The following is a 23043-nucleotide window of genomic DNA, read 5'->3' on the forward strand; positions in this document are numbered from 1 at the left end:
TTATGATTGTGGTTATTATTTGTGTTTAGTTTCTGAATGAAGAGTTAGAGACCAAGTTTTTACCTGGCTTTGTGTAGGCAAAAAGACTCCTTTTAGAGCAGTTTCTCCAAAAGTGTGTTATAGAATATAAAAGCTGCTCTTAAGGAGAAAAGGGGAGAAGTATAAGTTCTGTGGGAAAATATATGATGAGCGTCAGAAAGGTCTCTACTTTAAAAAAAAAAAAACAACCCACAGCAGTTAAGTTTATTTTGTATAGCTCAGCATTTAACAAACCTCCTTGTCCACTACCGACCAGTATTAGTCATGCAAATCAATTCAATTGCCTAAGAAACTTTTGTCCCATAGAATCTGGGAAACACTATTTAAGAGGTTTGTTGTTGTTGTTTAGTGATACTGAAGTTTGCCAGATCTTTTCCTGTTATCACCCTTATATTTGTTGTAAGACATTAGCTCACCTGTGACCAGTTTTATTAAGGTTTTGGCTTACCATTTCTGTTTCTTCTGAATCACTAAATTCTCGGTATGATCAAGGCAGTGGTGAAGTAGACAACTGCATTTCTCTTTCTGCAAGGGTCTATGCTCTGCAAGCTCAGGAGTGGAAGTTGGGCTCCTGTCCAAATAAGGGTGGGGTGGGGCTACGGGGAACTTGGAATTCAAGTATGACCTTAGCATAAACATGTGTTTATAATATTGGGAAAGCAGCAACAAAGCTTTTTTTATTGGTTTTGGAAGACTTGTTACATGAATGTTGCACAATGAATTGCCTTTTACATTGAGTTGATGAATGTTGGCCATTTTTAACATGCTGTAAATAGAACATTCAGGTTCTGAAGTCAGTCTCAGCACCTCTGGTCTTAGATTCCTTATAAAATATATTGGAATGGAATAAAAGGTAATGTTAAAACATTCAGAATCCTGTAAGCTTTTACTTTTAAATATATTATTTGGAAACCTTATACTTTACTACTGATTTGGAGGCAAATTACTGAATTACCTCCAATTTAGTTGTCACACAAATTACTGATGTTTTCCTATTGTGGACCTTCATCTATGGCCAGTCCTGGCACCTGGTACATTAAGGATAGGTATGTCTTTTCTTCATACTCTGGAGTAATATCTAATTCAGGTAAAATCAGGTAAAAAGAGTTTAACCTCAACAGGGTTAACATTTCTTCCCCCACCTCCCTGCTGCAAGCAGCCCTAAGTCACTGTAGTCACTCAGCATAGCTTTGGGTCTCTCTGGAAAAAAATTAGGCCCTGGAACTGATCTTTATTTGTCTGCTGGAAAATGACAAATAATTGTATCTGCAGTCAGTCCTTGATTATTTTCACTAATAGAAGGAAGCCTTTACTTGGGAAATCCAAAATGGCAGCTATTCAGAGTAAACAGAGTACTTTAGATCTAGTTTCTGGACCCAGACTGTCTGGATTTGAATCTGGACTCTATCACTTAATACTTTGTAACCTAAGCAAGATATTTTACCTCCATATTTACCTCCTTAGTTTCCTTATATGTAAATTAGGGATAATAAAAGTTATTTCCTATGATGGTAAGGAGGATTAAATAACAAAATTATTCAGAATGAGCCAAATCTTTAGTAAATATTAGCTCTTACCCTCTATAGAATTATTAAAATAAATTTCCCAGCTTCTCTCTTTTCATCATCCCTTAGCTGAAGATTATGTGATTCCCATGAACAGTAAACTTACATTAACACTCCATCTACCAGATAACTGTGAGAGTGATGGTATTATTATCACCCTCATTTTACAAGTAACAATATTGAAGAGTAGAGAGGTGAAGTAACTTGCCCAAAGTCATAGTTGGCAAAAGACCAGAGTTAGGACATCTGACTACAGAGCCTGTTGTCTTATCTGTACTATCTCACAAGGCACTTCTGTCCACTCCACATGTTTCATTGACCCAGTTCTCATATTTTTATTAGGTATTTATCCTCCTCAAGTCAATTTGTGCATTTCCATCTTCTTACCATTTTATATGTCATTTCTTCTGCTTAAAATACCTCCTTTTTTCAACCAGTCTTCTGGGAAATCTTCCACACAGTTCACCTCACCCAACGCTTGATGTCTTTCTTTGGCCTCTTTACCTGGCTGGTTTCTACAGTGCTTAGATACTCATTATTCTTTCAAGGGAATTCAACAGTCCCTTTTCATATATTAATTCAATATGAAGAGTTTCTAACATGAATCTTATAAAAGTACATGATTAATTTATCTTATGAAACCAAGCTTTGAATTTAAGGAAATTTCTGGTTACGGTACTTCCAAACCTGCTCTTTTCTTTGAACTTGTTGTACCTTCTTCACTTCATACTGAATAACTAACCCTTGCATCCTACTTTACGGAGAAGAATGAGACCTTCTGGCATGAGTACCATAAAACCGCATCTGTACTTCAGCCCATTATTGCTTATCTGACCTTTCTGGTCTTGGTAGAGAAGGTGGTTTTTTGTTTTTTTTTGTTTTTTTGTTTTTGTTTTTTCCTCCTCTCTAAAGCTAACCCCTACTTTCCTGTTTTCTCTGGAATCTTGCCCACATAATCATTTCTCTCCTCTGGTTACCCTTAATCTCTCTTTCAATCTCTCTTTCTCTAAGAATTTCCATTTTCCTTTTATTCCAAGTGGCATAGGTCTCCCATCTTTGAAAGTATGTCAGTAAACAAAGTCACCCTGCTTATCTTTCATATTTACCATTCAGTTGCATTCCAGTGTTTAGTCCTAGACTTCCTCCAGCAGTGATGGGACTTAACCACTTCCACTTTCTATCTGCCATTCAGTGGAAACTGCTCTAGAAAATCACCTATAATCTCTCTTAAACCAAATGGCCTATTCTCAACCCTCACGCTCTTCTGCTTTTTTGAGAGAGAATATGGGGTAGTGGTTAGAAGTGTGGACCTTTGGAGCCATACTGTGTTCACATACTGTTTCTGACACTTTCTGTATAACTTGGGGCAAATTCCTTAGCATCTGTCTCACTGCCCCAGTTTGCTCAGTACATATGCTCAGCATTTAACTCTTCTTTGTTGTAGCCCCAAATGACCTTTTTTTCCCCTCAGCTCTAAACTCTCTCTGTAGTAATTCCTAATTTCCATTGTGCCACTGTTCAGGATAATTGAAACCAAAGATTAAATGCTGGGTGAAAATGTTTTGCTGTCAGAGAGTGAACCCAGTCCAGCAGAGTCTAGGCTCTAGGAGATGAGATTTGAAGGAGAGGAAATGGATTAGGGCTTTTGAAGTCAAAAGATAGCAGAGTATCTTAGTTCCTTATTAGGAAGGTGGAGTGTCTGGGTATTGCAGGCTGCCGGGGCTTGCTGATTAGGGAGGGAAGCATCGGACCAGAAGGAGACGGTCTATGTCTAGAGGATTCTTCTGTCTTGGTTTGTGACTTCCAGCTGCCTCTACTACCAGTGTGAGGTACCCGGACCTGGATTTTGGTGTCCAGTCAGGTGTCCCCACTGTCAGGCTAAGTGGCCGGATCACTGTTGTCATCCTGTAGAAATTTTCACTCTTGTCTCTCCTTCATTCCCTTTGCCCAGTGTTGTCACCGGATCTCGCTGGTATTTCTTTCAAAATATAGTTTGTAACTGTATTACCTCTTCTGTTTCCACTTCTTATTAATCTGGGCTTTCTCACTTAAGGCCTGGATTCTTATAAGAGTTTTAGTTGGTCTCCTTCATTCCAGTCTCATCTCTTCTACCCCTTCCTTCTACATTGAATATTTCTACCTGATTGATTTTCCAAAATATTATTGTATCATTTTTATGATTTTATTCCATTGGCAAAAGTATATTTCTAGGTGAGGTTAAAACTCCAGCAGATAAAATCCTAATGACAAACCCAGAATCCTAGTATACCATATGTAACCTGCTCACTTAAATAGAAGCTAATCTTTCAGTTAGTCTCTCTGGAATTCCACTCTTCTGTGAGACAAGAGAGACTTGCTCCTATTGATATTATTCTCCTTCTGTACCTATATCCTCTTCCCAGAGTTTAAGACTTTAGTAATAAAGATGTTCCATTTGTGTTACTAAATATAATGACTGTCCAGTAGATTTAAGATAGTGTTATATAAGGGAGGACATACTATGGGAAAGTGACTGAGGGGTCTGTCTACTCTTTAATGTTTGTTCAGCCCCATCTGCAAATAAACTTTCTAAAAGCGTTCTTAATAATCTGTTACAGGGGCGCCTGGGTGGCTCAGTGGGTTGAGTGTCTTAATCTTGGTTTCGGCTTAGGTCGTGGTCTCCGGGTCATGGGATTGAGCTCCATGCTGGGCTCCATGTTGGCACTCAGCAGGGAGGCTGCTTTAGATTCTCTCTTCCTCTGCCCCTCCACCCACTCGTGGGCTCTCGCTCACTCACTCACTCAATAAATAAATAAAATCTTTTTGAAAAAATTCTGTTATACGAGCGCCGGGGTAGCTCAGATGGTTAAGCGTCTGCCTTGGGCTCAGGTCCTCAGGTCATGATCTCCAGGTCCTGGGATCGAGCCTTGAATTGGGGGGTGGGAGGATTCCCTGCTCAGTGGGGAGTCTCCTTCTCCCTCTCCCTCTTCCCCCCAGTTGTTCTCTCTCTCTCTCTCAAGTGAATAAATCTTTAAAAAAATCTTATAGTAGCTGCTTAAAATTTTTTTAAGCTGCCTTTTCAAATGAATTAGAGTGTGAGAGTTTGTTGCCATTTCCTGCGTCAAAAGAGGGGTCAGTAACCAGAAAAATAACATTTACCTGCAAGTAGCATTTAGTGCTGAATCAGGATCTCAATTGATGTGATTGTATGACTAAATAAATCTTAAAATATGTATGTAATTGTAATGTTGGTGCTTTTAAAGTTTAAGAAAACTTTTATCTTTAAATTTGGCTTTTTAAAAATAAATTCTATAGATGGGATGTTACATTTAACTGTAGAGCTTTTAGCTTAGAGCTTTTAGCTTAACAAGCTTTTAGCATTTGGTTAAAAATAAATGAAAAATATAGCCAAATCAGAAATCACAAGCACTTCTTTTTCTTAACATGTCTTCTAAGATCCTAAACACAGTTTTTTAAAAATGTTCGTGTTATTTTAAAAATTCACATAATACAAAAATGTGAAATAGTCCCATTTTTAATAAAAGTGGGATTATGTGATAACTTGTTCTTTAGCCTGCTTCTTCCTGTAATAGTTTTCCATGCTATCCTTTTAAAATTTCTTCATAGTGGAGTGAATTATACAAAACACAATGACTGTAATAAAAAGAAAAAGGTTGATTAACCTCCCTATGTTTCAGTTACTTCATCTGCTTGATGCACTACTTAATAGAAGATTGTTATTGCTTAGAGGAGGGAGTCATCAGCCTGTAGAGATGGTAACTGAACACATGACAGTGGACAGTGTCACCCAAAGACAATGTGTGGAATAAGAAATGAAGAGAACTGATGACAGAACCCTGATGGGCAGAGGAAAAGGAGACTAAGAAGTTTAGGAGCCAGAGGGATAGGAAGAAATCCAGAAGAAAACTGTGGAAGCTGGAACAAAATTGTTTCAGGAAAAGGAGGCAGTCACTGTTGTCAGATCTTGCAAGGGGCCAGAGGGAGCATGTCAAGTAAGATACTGACTGAAGTTTAATAGATGAAATAAGATTGTTGCTGATCTTGGGGAGAGGAAGAGCATGTTGCATGGAGTACTGAGGGCAGAAGCCAGATTGTGTCAAGAAGACACTAGCAGAGATGGTAATCCAGCCTGAATCCCTAGAAAGTTGGACCTGGCCTGTTTAACCTTTCTGGTCGTTTTTCTTTTCACTACATCACCACCCTCTCCCCCTCCCCTAGCCATTGTAAACGCCAACAGATTCTCTTGTGGCAGTACATTCTAGCTCTTGCTCATTCTCTCGCTCTGTTTTACCCATCCATGCTTGCTCCCTCACATCTCTTGCTTCTCTTAGTCTTCTCTAGCCCAGCTGAACTACTGGACTATTTGTAATCTCCCAGCAGACCAAACTCTCACATAGGCCCCCAAGCTGAGCCTCTACACCTGTCCACTTAACTTGATAGCCTCTTTACTTCTCTCCTTATCAGACAATTCTTGTTGGGTGATAGGGGGCTGGGTCTTTATCTTGGCGTGCCAGCACTTATCAGAGTACTAATTTCAATAGTCATGCATGCAGTGATGCATTAGATAGGATGGGACAGTGACAGAAGCAGTTATTACTGTTGGAGCGAATAACAGATGTTAGATTTTGCAAGGTGATGGGAGATTTGTTTGGTTTTAGATGTGTTGAATTTGTGGTGACCATAGTCTATGAAGGTAGAAGTAACTTCATGGGGCATTGGAGATTTCTTACTAAAATTTAGACGGTCTTAGAAATTCCCCTTGTTCTGGGACATTTTCTTTTAACTCTGGTTTATCTTGACAGAAGTAATGGAGGCACTGTGACTTAAATTGTAAGGCGTCTTTTTGCTTTTCTATGGAAATAGATTTGTCACTAGGAGAGGTTAGGTACCAGGAAATGACTAAGTGTCAACCTGTAGCATCCACTTTTTTTTTAAGATTTATTTATTTATTTTAGAGAGCACGTGAGCGCACGAGGAGGGAGAGGGAGAATCTCAAGCAGACTCCCCGCTGAGCGTGGAGCCTGAAGCAGGGCTTGATCTCAAGACCCTGAGATCATGACCTGAGCCAAAATCAAGAGACAGATGCTTAACTGACTAAGGCACCAGGCACCCCTGTAGCATTGCAAATTTCTTCTTAAAGTCCAGATTTTGGAATTGTGTGCATGCTTTCAAGACTTTGTTTACAGAGGGGCGCCTGGGTGGCTCAGTCGTTAAGCGTCTGCCTTCGGCTCAGGTCATGATCCCAGGGTCCTGGGATCGAGCCCCGCATCGGGCTCCCTGTACCGCGGGAAGCCTGCTTCTCCCTCTCCTACTCCCCCTGCTTGTGTTCCCTCTCTCGCTATGTCTCTCTCTGTCAAATAAATAAAATCTTTAAAAAAAAAAAAAAGACTTTGTTTACAGAATAATATGTAAAGTTATTATATTATCAGCATTAAATGTCAGAGAATAATCTTGTAATGAGACTCATGAAGTGAAAATCAGTTTGCTGCATGTTTTTAAGAGCAATGTTAAAAAATAATCCCCTTCTTGTTTTTTTAAAAAGAATTATTGTGATAAAATCAACACAAAAGTTACCAGTTTAACCATTTGTAAGTATACAGATCAGTTGCACTAAGTCCATTGACTTAGGTTGTTGTGCAGCCATTATCACTATCCATTTCCAGAGCTTTTTCATCATCTCACACAGAACTCTGTACCCATTAAACAATAACTCCCAGTCCTGGCAGCCTCTACTCTACTTCCTCTCTCTACGAATTTACCTCTTCTAGGCTCCTCATAAAATGGAATCAAACACTATTTGTCCTTTTGTGTCTGGCTTATTTCGCTTGCCGTATTTTCAGAATTGCCTGCCTTTTTAAGGCTGCACTTCCATCTTTAGGCTGTTGTGAATAATGTTGCTATGAACATGTATACAAGTTATCTGTTGAGTCCCTGCTTTCAGTTGTTTTGGGTATATACATAGGCCTTAACTAGTTCTATGGGCATATATCATGAGAGAGTATTTAGACATCCAGGAACAGTTCCTTTATGAAATACTAATCTTGGCCAGCATGTTAACACAAATTTTTGTAAATTTGTAAAGAAGTTTATTTAGTTCAAGTTCTAAGGCAATCTTGAGATTAGAATAATGATACAAAATGTCTTTGAAAAGCTGTGTTATAAGTTTCTTTTCTGAAAATGTGAGTTCCTTGGTCAAATGAAAATACACAAACCACTTTATTCCAGCTTGTACCTGTCTACTTTGAGAAAACCAATTGCCTAGGTTTTTCCCTTGCCTTAAAAATATATCTGTTACAGCTAATACAGGTCTATTTCTGGCTGCTGGTGTATTAACACAGAGGTCACAATTATGTTGCTGAGTGTATGCTCAAATCACAAAAAAATGCACATGCTTTTGAAATTGCAATATGAGGACTTGTCTAAAAGAGTAGTTCACAGGAAAGAATGGAAGCATATTGCCATGGAATCCTTCAGTATGGGGTGGTCTTTCTGTTTCACTGGAGCACTGTAAACCCTTTCTTAACCTGTCCTACGCAGTAAAATCCATCTGAAAACAAAATGACTTCAAATCATCTTTACTGCCTTAGAGACTAATACCGTTCTTTCATAGGAATTTGCTCAGTCCACAGATTTTGCATTTCTGATGGAAATAATTTTTTACTGTACTGGCTGGGTAAAATTTAAAATATTAACATATGGTACATCTCATATATGTTCTTCCCATAAAGTGTTTCGTGCTAATGAAGGGATATGAAAGAATGAAAATTCTTCATTTCTGATCCAGAAATATTTTGATATTGGAAATCTACCCATCTTCATGGTGTGACTCAGATGTTCATGACTCTTGCTAGACTACATACACACAGCTCTTTGTGCAAAGCAGGAAGTAGTGCCTCCCTGGCCGAGTGGGCTCAGGCTCATAAACAGTCACCTTTGTGAAAGGAAAAGATGACCCTCCCACCAGGTAGTTGCGTCCACCCACTAGGACACAAGGTTCTGCTCATCAAACTTTGTGCCCAATGTCAGGCTGCATCCTCTAGGAGGAAGAGGTAGGTTGTATTTTAACATTTGCGGGCCCTCTTAGCCAGGTGGCCTTGCACAGTAACAACAGTATACAAGGGTTAGCAAACTGTTTCCATATAGGACTAGATAGTAAATATTTTGGGCTTTGTGAGCCATGTGGAGACTGTCACAACTTTACAGCTCTGCCAGTGAAGCACTAGAGCAGCAATAAACAATACCTGGATCAGTGAGCTGGACTGTGTTTCCTGACTAGCAGTAGGCCATAGTTGGACCACTCCTGGTAGGTGGCAACCCATAGCACCTCCCATAACACTTTATTTCTCTATTAAAACATTACATTCTGTCACCTTGTATGCTGTGTATTTCTTAGTAGATTGTAACCATCTTAAGTGTCTTACTTTGTATCTTGCACATAAAGATTTAATTTATTAAAATTTTAATAAGATTACCTATTCCATTATTAAGCTTAGGATACATATTTTTTTTTTCTTATAATATGGAAAAATGTGGAAGGGGATTGTGGACATTATAATGTTAGACAAATATTTTAGATAAAGATGCAAATTAAGGGGCGCCTGGGTGGCTCAGTTGGTTAAGCTTCTGACTCTTGGTTTCGGCTCAGGTCATGATCTCGCCGTTGTGAGATTGAGCCCTGCATCGGGCTCCCCACTCAGTGCGGAGTCTACTTCAGATTCTTCTTCTGCCTCTCCTCACTCGTGTGTGTGCTCTCTCTCTCTCTCTCACACACACACACACAAATAAATAAAACCTTAAAAAAATACAAATTAAATCCTCTTTCAACATACTCTACCTTAAAGGGAAAGATTGTTGCATTTCTAAGGCCTTGTATATAAGTCATTTTACATATCATATTTAAAGCCAAAAATCTTGCATAGCCAAAAAATTGTTCACTACTTCAACAAGAAGTTTTGTGATTTTAGAATTGCATATGAGAAAATGCTAGCCATTTGTATAGCCAGGGCTTGTGGATAAATGTATAAGGCAGCAATTCTCAAAGTGTGGTCCTTGAATCCCTCAGGGTTCCTCAGACCCTTTTAGGGGAGCTATAGGGTCAAACTTCATAATGCCATTAAAGTTATTTGTCTTTTTCATTTTGAGTTTTTCTTTTTTTTCTTATGGTGAAAAGTGGTGATGGTTAAAACCACTGCTGGGCTATAACAGGAATCAAGGTAGTGTCATCAAACTATACTAGGAATCACTATATTCTTCACCACCATGCACACACTGTTAAAAAAAGAAAAAAAGGCAGTTTCACTTAGGGTGAAGCAGTGAAAATTACTTTTATGAAATCTCAGCCCTTGAGAACACATTTTTTAATAATGAAATGGAAAGTTCTCATTAAGCACTTCTGCTGTTACTAAAGTACCATTGGTTTTCTTGAAAAAACACTTGTGCAGTCAGTCATGTCAGATGCTCGCTGAACTGGCTGCTTTTTTCTTGGAACACTGTTTTTACTTAAAGAATGACTAGTGGACAAACTAGAGTTACTACCGTTTGATGTTTGACAGTTTCTCCAAAATGAATAAAGTGGGCCTGTCACTTAAAACACACACACACACACACACACACACACAGTACTTTCGCCAGTGATGAAATTTGAACTTTTTAGTGAAAATTAGAATTTTGGAAAATTTGTATCTGTTATCATTAGCCTCAGGAATGATATTAACAAATGTGGTTTTTCAGATACTGTATAACGAAATGTGACAACATGTGGAAAAGCTACATAGCTCAATGAATCAGTGTTTTCCAGATGACCAATATGTGATATTATAAAACTCATCCATGGGTAGAAGATCCATTCAAAGTACAGCATAATCCGTTGGATTTTAACATAATATATAATCCATTGGATTTTAACATAATAACAAAAATTCACTGATAACGGTTTCAGATTTCACTTTGAAACTAACCTTTAAGAAATTACCACTTGCTGAAGTTCAGTGTAGTATCAAAGAAGAGTATCCTCATTTATCTAAAAATGTTATTACAATACCTCTCCCTTTTCCAACTACCCATCTATGTAAGGCCAGATTTCCTTCTCTGTAGCATTCAACTAAAGCAGTGTATGGCAACAGACTGAATGCAGAAGCAGGTATGAAGAGTCTGGCTGTCTTCCTTTTAAGCCAGACATTAAACAGGTATGAGGAAATGTAAGAGAATGCCCCTTGTCTCACTAAATTCTTTTTTGTTTTAGAAAATAGTTCTTTTTCTTTTAAATAATTTATGCTCAGGGTACTTGGGTGGTGCAGTTGGTTAAGCGTCTAAGTCTTGGTTTTGGCTCAGGTCATGATCTCTGTGTCGTGAGATAAAGCCCCGTGTTGGGTTCTGAGCTCAACGCCAACCCAAGGCAGAGTCTGCTTGAGACTCTCTCCCCCTCTGCCCCTCCCCCTTGCTCTCTTTCTCTCTCTCTAAAGTAAATAAATAAATCTTTTAAAAAATTATGCTCATATGTAATGGTTGTGTTATATTTAAATGAGTTAGTAAATGTTTTTAATTTTTCTCAGTTTTAATTTCTAATTGTTATTACCCACAGGAACAAAAACACTAAGGGATCTTCGTTTCAAGAGTGTAAATAGTTACAAGATGAAAAAGTTTGCAAAGTGCTAGTTTAGGGCACTGTCTGTGCCGGGTTGGAATATTAGTTGCTTGGTTTGTTGGATGGATAAGAATGCTTTCATTGTATAGCTGGAAAGCTGACACATAGAACACATTATAGAACAGTACTCTCTGTGTCTCAGTTTGGCATGATTTTTTAGCAGGATATGTGTTATAAGCACTTGCTGGTAAAGCAGCTAGAAATAGATGTTTGACTGTAGAGTAATTACTAAATAAAATCCAGCATGGTTCTAAAAATCTTAGGGTGTAGAATATAATCTTTACTGTATATGAGAGAACTTTCTGGTAGCTTTTTGTCTTTGTCTGTTAAGGCTTGGGGGAATGTAGTGAAAGAATTAGGGGTTTTCATAGTGACCATATAAAATACCTCAATAGCTAACCTGTACTAATACATCACTTGGCAAAGTCTCCCACCTCTGTCTTAAGTACATTTGGCTAACCTGATTTTGGCATGTCTAAAATACAGGTATTTAGTTTCTTTTTAAATTTCAGTAGGAATTCCTTTGTTTCGGGGTGTAGAGTGTATTCCTGTCTTTAATGTGCATCAAGTCTCTGGAAAAAACACCTCCCTAGGAGGTCTTGAGAGATGGAACATTTCTGCTGATGGCTTTGGGAGTTTGAAGTAGGCGATGGGAGGAGGTTGTGAAATAAAGAAGATTGCAGGGCTTTGATTTCCTAGAATTGGCAGACTACCTCCCCTTTTTCCTTGGAATACCTTTCCCTTCCTGCCTCCCCTACTCTGGTTGTACCCCCAAAGCCCAGACCCCAATTCTGTAGTAGAGTTCTAGGATCTCTGCATACTTCGGAAGTGCTGATGATTCTTTCCTCACTTCTTTTTGTGGACCAAGAGAAGAGGAGAGAGTGGTATGGATGAGGCCCTCTTCTCCCATCGTTATCAGCAGTGAGGAACAAAAGAGCTGTGGGTTAGACCCTAGGGCTGGCCAATTTTTTAAAAAAGTGACTCAAGAGAAGGATTTTCCCTGGGTTGATTAAACCAACCAATTATGGAATTAATAAGTTACAGGAATAAAAGGCACAGCATAAGGAATATAAGCAACGATATTATAATAGTTGTATGTAACAGTTGTAGCTTGTGGTGAACATAGCATAATGTGTAAACTTGGCGAATCACTATGTTGTACACCTGAAACTAATGTAACATTGGGTGTCAACTCAGAAAAAAAAAGCAAATAATCAGTTTTCAGTGGTCTGAAAACAGTGCTAATTTACCTATAACATGCCAGTGATCAGCCAACATAGAAATATTTTTGGTAATACTTAAAATTTTGGAGGAAAAATATATAAAAACCTAGAATCTTGAAAATAAAAATTAGCTGGGCCTTCAAGTTTATCTAGGCCAAAAGAGGATTTTATAGAGACCAGAAAGATGTAAAGCCTTGCCCAGGGAAGATCACATGGCTAGTTATAGTATAATTAAAGATAGAAAGAAACTGGAGCTTCCTGACTCCCAGGTTTGTCATCAGATGATCGAGTCAATTTGGGAGGCTCTGGAGTAAGGCTGCCTATGTTCAGAACTGCACCTGGCTCCTCACCTCAAAATGGTGATAATCACACAGGTCCACAGTTCCCAAACCCCAAATTCTGAAAACCCAGAGTTTTTTTGTAATTCTTTTGGAAGCAAAACCTGACCTAAGCCGATACGAAGCGGTTTCTAATCTTTATCTTATTTAGTGTGGTTATTCATGTTTCACTACAGAAACATTAATATTTGTTTATGGGGTACTGCACTAGACCCCAGTGAGGGTGTTTTCTGTGTAAGATCCAAAAAATTTGGAATTCTGCAACACATCTGTTCACAAGGTATTGTTTTGGCTAAGGGGTTGTGGACATGTAGGACCTAACCTCACAGAATGGTTGTGAGAATTAAGCACTCAGTAAAATGTCGGATGTTACTCTTACCACCAAGAAAACCCCAGAAGCCCAGTTTTTAAATAAAATATGGGCATCTTCCTATACAAGTATATGTCAGTGCAGTCACGAGAACTTTCTGCTTTGATGGAAATATTCTTTATCTGGCCATTCAATACAGTAGCCACCAGCTGTTGGACACTTGAAATTCAACTAGTATAACCAGTGAACCAAATTTTTAATTAAATTTAAACCACATGTGGCTAGTGGCTAATGGCCGTTTTAGTGCTAGTGGCTGCTATATATATATTGGACAGTGCAGTTCGATATTTGAGTGTATGTTCCATTCGATCTTTACTTTTGCTATTTTTGTAATTATCTATTTGTATTGATTAAGATACAACATGACCCAGCAGACTGTTGGCTAAGACAGCTGGTGTGAGGGGGAGAACTTGTGTTTCTAACTACATCCTAGGCTTATCATCAGCTAAATAGTTCCTTCTGTCCTCAGGGATTTTTAAAGACTTAATAGTAAAGTGTACATATTGCTACTTAAACTTGATACGGGCAACCTCTAGTGAAGTAAACATAAGTGACTCATAAAACATAATGCATCTGTGCGACTAAGTCCCTAAACTTAGAGAATGTAAGTGGCAGAAGGTTTTCTGGTAAATGTGAAAAAAGAAAAACTTCATCGTCAAGTTGTTTAGGATAGCAGAATGTTCTAACGTGTTCAGTGTCTGTGACAAAATGTGCTAGCATGTTTACATTTTGTAAGCAGATGTTATTTTCCAAAAATGATTTCTATACACGTTTGAAATGTAATATTATGTATAATATCAATGTTTTTGATAGCCTCTAGGCCTGACAGGAGTTGTTAGAGCGCATCTGCCAGAGCACAAGATGCAGTGCTTCCTCATGTTTTTCACAGGAGATTTGACTGTTCAGTGTCAGGATATGGATGTTATCTTTACCTGTGGGATTCCATAGTTTGCCTTTGAAAAAAGGGCAATAGAAGTGTTCCTGTCTTCACTAAATCTTAAATTGACGAAAAAGAGCAACACAGGCACAGGCATCCATTTGTTTCTGTTGAGGTTAGAAACAATAGTCTACCCTCCTAATTTTAGAAAGTAAAGTGAGATGAAAAAGTGTGAAGCATTGAGAGATCCTGCCGTTGTTAATACCTCAGAAATAAGAATTTTTAGATAGTGTGTATGTGGTTAAAAGTTGTATTCATTGAACCTAGAAGATTTCTCTCAAAGAAAAGAAAAAGAAGAATGCTTTCTATATTGTCAGGTTTTCTATGTCTTAATTTTATACCCAAAGGCCAATAAGGTAAGGCAATAGAAAAGAATAGCTCCTGGTATGTAGTTGAGTTTTCAAAAAGAGTAAGTTATAGAATATGTGTGTGTCTGTTTTTATGGCTGTGTATACATTCTGCAATTTATATAGAAGGATGCACACACCAAATTGTAAACAGTGTCTACTCCTAGGGAGTGGGAGTGCAGAGAAGGGGGAGGGAGGAGGCAGTTGTACTTTTGCTTCTTACCTGTTATTTGGATTGTTACAATAAACATGAATTATTTTTGTAATTTTTAAAAAATATTTTTGAGAGAAATAGAGTGCACACGTGAGCAGGGGGGTGGAGCAGAGGGAGAGGGACAAGCAGACTCCGAGCTCAGCACGGAGCCCAGCGTGGGGCTCAATCTCATAACCCTGAGGTCATGACTGAGCTGAAATCAAGAGTCGCACGCTCAACTGACTGAGCCATCCAGGCGCCCCATTTTTGTAATTTTTTAAAAGAAAATCAGTACTGTTTTTAAAATGCAAATTGGCTAAAATTAATTTTAAACCATATTCTGTATAATAAATTCTTTGTGTTAAAAAGCTTTTTGTAAAACTTCAGTAATGGTAGTTTGAGTTGAAAATATATGACATTTCAAATAAGCCATAACTTCTAATTATGTGATACTTGGTACAGTTGCAATGTAATAACTTTTTTAAATGTTATAAATTATAAAATACCATGGATATATCAGGAGTCAGCTTTCACCAAATTTTCTTGTATAGATTGGAAAAATAAAACTGTTTAAAAGAAGCCATTTTCTGAAACTATGCATTTAGTTCTGCAGTGGGTAACATGTTTATTGGCTGGTAGCCCTGGTCAGCCTCTTTAGAAGGCATTTTGCACATGGTCAAACCCTTGCCTTGAAAAAGACTGAAGAAGGTCAGTGACTACAAGATGGGCAGCCACAGAGACAAGAGCACAGCCCAGAGGATCTGTGGAAGACAAAGAGCTGGTTTAGTAACAGTTCAGCCCCAGACATCTAGAAGTCTTAAGTGATGAGTCTCTGGAGAGTCTCCACTGATTTGAGAGATGCAGCAAAAGGAATAAACAATAGTATGAGATCTTAAGATACTGAGTTTGGGAAGTTTAGACTCTAATCTACCTTTTAGGTAATGACAATAGGCTTCAGAATACAAAGGGTACAAAAAAGCCAGGGCATCCAATCCAAGTAAAACACCAGCAAAAGAAAAGATCCTTTAAAAAAAAAGGGGGGGGGGCACCTGGGTGGTTCCGTCATTAAGTGTCTGCCTTCGGCTCTGGTCATGATCTCAGGTCCTCTGGGATCGAGCCCCACATCGGGCTCTCTGCTCGGCGGGAAACCTGCTTCTCCCTCTCCCACTCCCCACTGCTTGTGTTCCCTCTCTCGCTGTGTCTCATAAATAAGTAAAATCTTTAAAAAGAAAAAAGAAAAAAAAAAAGTCTGCCTGTTTTTTATAACCCTGGAATCTGGAAAAAAATTTAAATTTTTTAAAAAATGCCTACTAGCCTTTAATCATGTGAAAAGCTGCTTAAGCTCACTTTTAATCAATTTAAAAATTTTTAATTACATCAGAAAATTAATGCAAATGGAAGCCATATTGAGATACCAATTTTCATGTGTCAAATTGGTAAAAATTCCAAAATTAGATGACACTCACTGTTGGCAAGGCTTTGGAAAGAGGAACCCTAATAGTTGCTGGTGAGAATGCAAAATGATACAACCTCTCTGGAGGGCAGTTTGGCAATATCTATCAAATTGCATGTCTATTTCCTCTGTGATCCGCAGTCTCACTTTTAAGACCTCTGTTCTACACAGACTTGTCATTTCATGTGTGCATTGCAGGTGTAACTTACACGGCTTTTTTTGTAGAAGTGCAGTTAAGAGAATTTTTGGAAACAACCACTGTGTCCATCTAAAAGGGATTTGTTTAAAAAAAAAAAACCACCCTGTGTTTTTCAGTGTATCCACACAATAGAATACTATACAGCTTAAAGAAAATAAAAAAGAAGAGAAAATTTGCACATATTGATATATAGGAAGATCTCTAGGCTATATTGTAAAAGGAGGGTAGGGGGAGTACAGAGTCCTACCTTTTGTATGAGAAATGGTGAGAAATAATATGTGTATATTATATATTCTAAAAGGCTCTACAAGAAACTAATAAAAGTGGTTATCTAAAGAGGACTTGGGGAAACTAGATGGGAGTGAGACTTCCTGGTGTGCACCTTTTGATACACATAGTTTTGATTTTTGTACCATATGATTATATGATGTTTTCCAAAAAATTGTTTTTAATTTTAAGAAAATGTTCCTTCTAAACAGATGTCATTTGTTTTCAGAATTTTAAGAAGAGATATGTACAAAAGTGATTATGTTGAAGCAAGAAACATAATTCTAAAATAAAGAGAAATTGAATAAGTTTTCCTAATATACGAAATGTAGTCTTGTGGTGGGTAAGCCCTGTCTATGTCGTCTGGTTGTCTGTCTAAAAGAGGACACGTTGGTCCGCCAACAGCTGCATTGCTGAACACAGGCTAGCAGAGAGGCTAGGGTGGCTGTCCTGTCTCCTGCATCTCCATTCCCTCTGCTGAGTGAAATTTTAGGAAGGGGTGGTTCAGTGGGATGCTGTGGTTCAGAACTCATGACCCAGAACAGACGTTCCTGTATTCATCTGCCTCTCACACTTTTAACTGTCTTACCAATTTTCACGTTAACTGTGAAAAAGGTTTTTTTTTCTTTTTTAACTTTTTATTGTGGAAGTTTTCAAAATACACAAAAGTAGAAGAGTGTAATTGACTCTTGAATAACAGGTTTGAACTGCATAGGTCCACTTATACATGGATTCTTTTTTTTTTTTTTTTCGGTAAATACACTACAGGGCTGTAAATGTACTTTCCTTATGATTTTCTTAACATTTTCTTTTCTCTAGCTTTATTATAAGAGTACAATATGTACTATAACATACAAAATACATATTATATTAGTCGACTGTTGATGTTATTGGTAAGGCTTTTGGTCAACAGTAGTTAATAGTTAAGTATCTGGGGAGTCAAAAGTTGTACATGGATTTTCGACTGTGAAGGTGGGTCAGCATCCCTGACCCCTGGGTTGTTCAAGGGTCAGCTTTATAATGAATTCCCATCTACCTATCATTCTAGCTTCAATAATTAAAAATAATTTTGCCTTTAAAAAAATCTATCCCCTGCCTTTTTTTTTTCCCCCTGGGACATTTTAAAGCAAACCTTAAATCCTGTCATTTCACCCAGAGTTACTTCAGTATGTGCCTCTAAAAACTGAAGATCAAAAAAATGACACTACAGATCACAGTATCTTACCATGAAATTTCACTGTGTCCTATTTTTTAGAAAGATAAAGGAAACTTCTCCTCTGTATTCACTAGTCTTTCCCTCCTCACTGGGATAATTTCCACTCAGCATACACAAAAGGTTGAATATCTCCTGTCTTAAAAAAAAAAAAAAATTCAGACCCAGGGAGCCTTGGTGGCTCAGTCGGTTAAGGCAAAACTCTTGGTTTTGCTCAGGTTGTGGTCTCAGGGTGTCGTGGGATCGAGCCCCAAATGGGGCTCCACGCTCAGCACAGAGTCTGCTTAAGACTCTCTTTCCCTCTGCCCCTCCCACCCCCTGCACGTGCATGCAGTCTTTCTCTCTCTCTCTCTCTCAAATAAGTAAATCTTTATTTTATTTTATTTTATTTTTTTTAAAGATTTTATTTATTTATTTGACAGAGAGAGACACAGCGAGAGAGGGAACACAAGCAAGGGGAGTGGGAGAGGGAGAAGCAGGCTTCCCGCTGAGCAGAGAGCCCGATGTGGGACTCGATCCCAGGACCCTGGGATCATGACCTGAGCCGAAGGCAGATACTTAACGACTGAGCCACCCAGGCGCCCCAATAAGTAAATCTTTAAAACAATTTTTTTTCTTCTCCTTACATTCCCCTCCCACTGCTGTTCCCTTCCTCGTGCCTTTGAAAAAGATGTCAGTATCCATTTGCCTAATTCTGATTCTCAGCCAGTTCCAACCTGACCCCTGTCACTACCACACCTTAAAGTGTTCTTGCTACGGTCACCGGTGACTTACATGGTAAATAAATCCAGTGGACACCGGTTTTTATCTTACTTGCTATCTCTGCAGACTTCAGCACAGGTGACCTCTCCCTCCTAATACTAACAATGAATGATTATTAATTGAGTACTTACTGTATTCAGCTCATTATAGCAATTGTCTCATTTGATTTTTTTTTAAAAGATTTTATTTATTTGACAGAGAGTGAGCTCAAGCAGGGGGAGGGGCAGAGGGAGAAGGAGAAGCATGCTCCCCGTGGAGCAGGGAGCCCGATGTGAGGCTCGATCCCAGGACCCTGGGATCATGACCTGAGCCGAAGGCAGACGTTTAACCAACTGAGCCACCCAGTCACCCCTCATTTGATTGTTTAATATCTATTTAAGGTAGGTGCCATTATTCACATTTTATAGGTGAAGGAGCTGAACTTAGGTTGAGTAACTACTGGTAAGTGGTAGAGCAAGGGTTTAAATTCAGGCACCCATCTGATCCTGCTGCCTGTATGAAACACTTTCATCACACCCTGCTATCCTGGGTTTTCTGGGTTTTCTTCCTCTTTCTCTTTCATTTTGGGGGGTGTGTCTGTGTGTTTTGCAGCTTCTCCTTCTTCCTGGCCTTTATATTTTAGAAGTTTCTCAGGCTTTCCTCCCAGGTCCTCTTCTCATTACTGCTCGGCAGTCTCACGCACACCTATGGTTTCAATTACCATGTTGAAGGTGATGAGCTCCCAATATATATCTTTGGCTTAGAGCTGCTTCTGGGCTCTAGACAAACATATCCACCTATCTCCTCAACAGTCCAAAACCCAACATACAAGGAATCTGCTTCCATATGTTGCCTTTTATGCTTAATGATACAGCCATCCACCAGCTGCTCAGCAGAGAGCTGGGAATGCTTTCTTAGCTCCCGTAAACAATCACCAAGTCCATTATTGTGTCTTGTATCTCACTCATTCATCTATTCCCCTAAGGAAAGCCCCCCATCTCTGCCCAGTTCTTCCATAGGATCCACCTATTATGTATTCTCAGAGGACCTTGTACTTGTCTCTCTCCCCTTTATGACATTTTCCATGATTATATTCACTTGCTTGTGTTAACTTTTTGTTTTCATTCCTTTGGAAAGAATGGAGTTTACTTTTTTTATTCCTTTAGAACATTCAGTGAGGGTCCAAGACAGTCTTGTTTGTTATTGTATCCTCAGTTGCTAGCAGAGTGCCTGGCACAGAGGCATCATTAAATATTTGCTGAATGAAAAAATGAAGAGAAGTTTGTTTTAGGAAAATCCCTAACAAGAATGATTAGTATGAAGGGTTAACTCCTGGAGACAGACTTACACACAAGATTTCTGTTGGTCAAGCTATAGAAGGGAGCTAAAGAATTGCCAGTAGGATTCAGAGAAGTGGGGTAGTTGGGGATGTGGCAGTTGCAGGACTTGCTGACTGTTGTTACATGTGTGAAGTAAGAGAAGGGGGTGTCAAGGATGCAGCCGACTTCTGGCTTTGAACTGAGGGAATCGTGATTCCATTCCTTGAGAGGATCAGATATGAAGGGAAGAATACTGACTTTAATTTTGGACCTTGTTGTCTTGGAAAAACTCCTGTAGGACACCCAGGTGGGGAGAACCAGTGGGCAATTATAAAAATGGAAATGGAATTCAGGAGAGAGATACAGGTTTCACCTCATCACTGAGGAAAAGCAGTAAAATACTATTGACAGTTCAAATGTAAACTGATAACAGTTTAATCACTGAGACTTTTACCTTTGGCACAGTGATGGTAGATATTTTGGTACTTCTTAAATTGGGAGTGGATGTTGTAGGCATATGTGGTATAGAGAGGTGGGATTTTTACATTGATATCATTTAACATCCTGAGTGTGTTAACTAATAATAGCTGTGAACCTACACATGTATTCTTTATATTAAACAAGCAGATCTCATTTTAATTATGCTGTTTTGTTCGTGCTAATTTACACTTTTTTTTTTTAACTTAAAAATAATAATGAAACTCCACCAGACTGTAAACTCCATGAGGACTTGTGGCATGTGATCTAATTTTTTTCCCCTCTTATTTCTCTAGGGCCTATTCCCTGGTGGATTCCAGTCAAGTGTCTACATTTCTGATTTCCATTCTACTTATAGTCTATGGTAGTTTCAGGTGAGTTTCTCTCAATATGTATGGATTTCAGTTGGAGGTGGAAGAAGCATTGCTCTGAAAGTGTGAAAACTTACTGCTCTGTGAAGAGAAACATGACTAACAAGAATTGAGTTAGAGTGGAATAATTCTGATACTTATTCTTTGGTTGGCTGCTGTTAAAATACTTGATTTTAATGCAAACGTGTAAAAAATGCTTAAAAATTAAAATTTAAAATTGCTTTAATTCTGGTTCTGGAAATAATGACTCACATAAGTGTATTCATTGAAAAGATCAAGGAGAGAATCTTTGACAGTGATTCTACAGAGTTTGAAAGGGGACAGAAAGTTTTCCTTAATATAGAGGCATTGACATTGGTTGAGCCATATGCAGTTACCGATGGTCTACTCTTTTGACCTACAGAAATGATTTCATACAGTTCAACCTACTATTACTAGGATTGTGCCCAAGATCATTCACCGAGTATTCTCTCTACTGAACTTGGCAATGCTGAGACTGGATCCTCTTGAAATCCCTGTCCTACCAGGCAGCCCTAGGAATGGAATACAAAGGAAAATCCAGAAGCTAGTTGCTTCTTCTTTTCCCTCCTTATTTGAGAGAGAGGAACTTTAGTGGTTGTACAACTCAGATGTTTTGTGGATTATATATTTACAAATGAAGGCTGCCTGAGAAATTTTAAATAGAGAACTTGAAAGGGGTTGGCAGTGATAAATGAAGTAATCAGGTGTAAGGATTTTGAACTGCCCAGTTTTATAGCTGTACTTGAATGAGTATTTGATAAAATCAGACCTCTAGGCTTTATCTCAACGCTGGGTAGAATAGGTAAAATACTATTGATAATTCCGGTATCAGCTGATGAAAGTTTTAATCATTGAGATTTCTACTGAGAGCCCTAGGTTCATAACCACTCTTAGGAAGCATTAATCAAACTAGAGCAATTTAGAACCTTATCAACATAATCTTGATATTTTATATCTATACTTTGGACAAGTTTTTGATTTTTTTCTCTTTGAATATATAGTGTATCAACATTTCAAAAACTACTTTGTAATTAAAAACAATCTTTTAGACTCAAAATTCTGATACTACTTTCATTAGTAGAAATGACTTTTTGTTTGGTGTATAATTTATATACCGTGTACATTTTCATATGTAAATCATTTATATTCTGATCATTTTTACCTAACAAAAAATGTTTTCCATAATCTTCATACTAATTTTTAGTAATTTGATATATCTTTGTGTTACTGTCTTACTCCACTATTATTGGACATGTGGATTGTTAAAGTGACCATCTTCTTTTTTTTTTTTAAAGAATTTATTTATTTAGTTGACAGAGACAAAGCGAGAGAAGGAACACAAGCAGGGGGAGTGGGAGAGGGAGAAGCAGGCTTCCCATTGAGCAGGGAGCCCGATGCGGGGCTCGATCCCAGGACCCTGGGATCATGACCTGAGCCGAAGGCAGATGCTTAACGACTGAGCCACCCAGGCGCCCCTAAAGTGACCATCTTTTTATGTGTTCTTTGGCTGGTTAAATTATTTCCTTAAGACAATTATCTAGAAGTTGAAAAACTTTGTCAGAGAGTGTGAATTGGCTCTTACTACATACATATGGCCATATTGTTTTCCAGAAAGGTTATATCAATTATATGACTAGGCAAATTTTAAACAAAATTTTATGTAATAAATGTAGAATTATACAGATGGAAAGGATTTCTCTAGTCAGCTCTCTTATATTACAGATGGAGGAACTGAAGCCCAAAAAGATGAAGTAACTTGACAAAGATTACACAACTGTTTGCTAACAAACTCTGGATTGGAACCCAGTTCTTAATACTTCTGGTCCAGTACATTATGTCTTTTATACTTTAAGGCATTTAAATTGACCTCACTGAATAAGTCTGGAAGTGTTTTCTTCTGTTTCCTGGAAAGGATTATTCAAAATTGTGTTATTTCTTTTTTATGTATATGATAGAACTCACCAGTGATACCATCTAAAGCTGGGCTTTTCTTTGTGGGAAGATCATTTTTGTTTTTTCCTACTTTGTTCACTACTATCTTTTTTTAAGTATTAGGACTGTAAAAAATTTTTTTATTGTGATAAAATATAAAATTTACTATTTTTAACCGTTTTTAATTATACAGTTCAAACCATAGCAGGTTGGAGCTTTTTTTAAGCACACATTATTGTTCTTTTATTACAGCCATTTTAGTACTAGGATGTGAAATGATACCTCATTTTGGCTTTGATTGCATTTCCCTAATAACGCAGATTAGAATGTTGAAAAGATGTTGAGCCATCTTTTCATGTGCTTATTGGCCATATGTTTTTCTTCTTTGGTGAAAT

At 38.1% G+C, this 23043-nt stretch overlaps 1 protein-coding gene across 2 annotated transcripts in view; it reads left to right on the plus strand.

Moving 5' to 3' along the window:
* Positions 1 to 23043, plus strand: part of SPPL3 (signal peptide peptidase like 3) — a 140863-nt gene that overhangs the window by 75763 nt on the left and 42057 nt on the right. For both annotated transcript variants that reach the window (XM_036119693.2, XM_078060892.1), the window contains exon 2: positions 20621 to 20698. In XM_036119693.2, coding sequence (XP_035975586.1) covers positions 20621 to 20698 — 78 coding nt within the window. The remainder of the gene's footprint in view (positions 1 to 20620; positions 20699 to 23043) is intronic.

This window comes from Halichoerus grypus, chromosome 13 (assembly GCF_964656455.1).
Source record: "Halichoerus grypus chromosome 13, mHalGry1.hap1.1, whole genome shotgun sequence".
Classification (NCBI taxonomy): Eukaryota; Metazoa; Chordata; class Mammalia; order Carnivora; family Phocidae; genus Halichoerus; species Halichoerus grypus.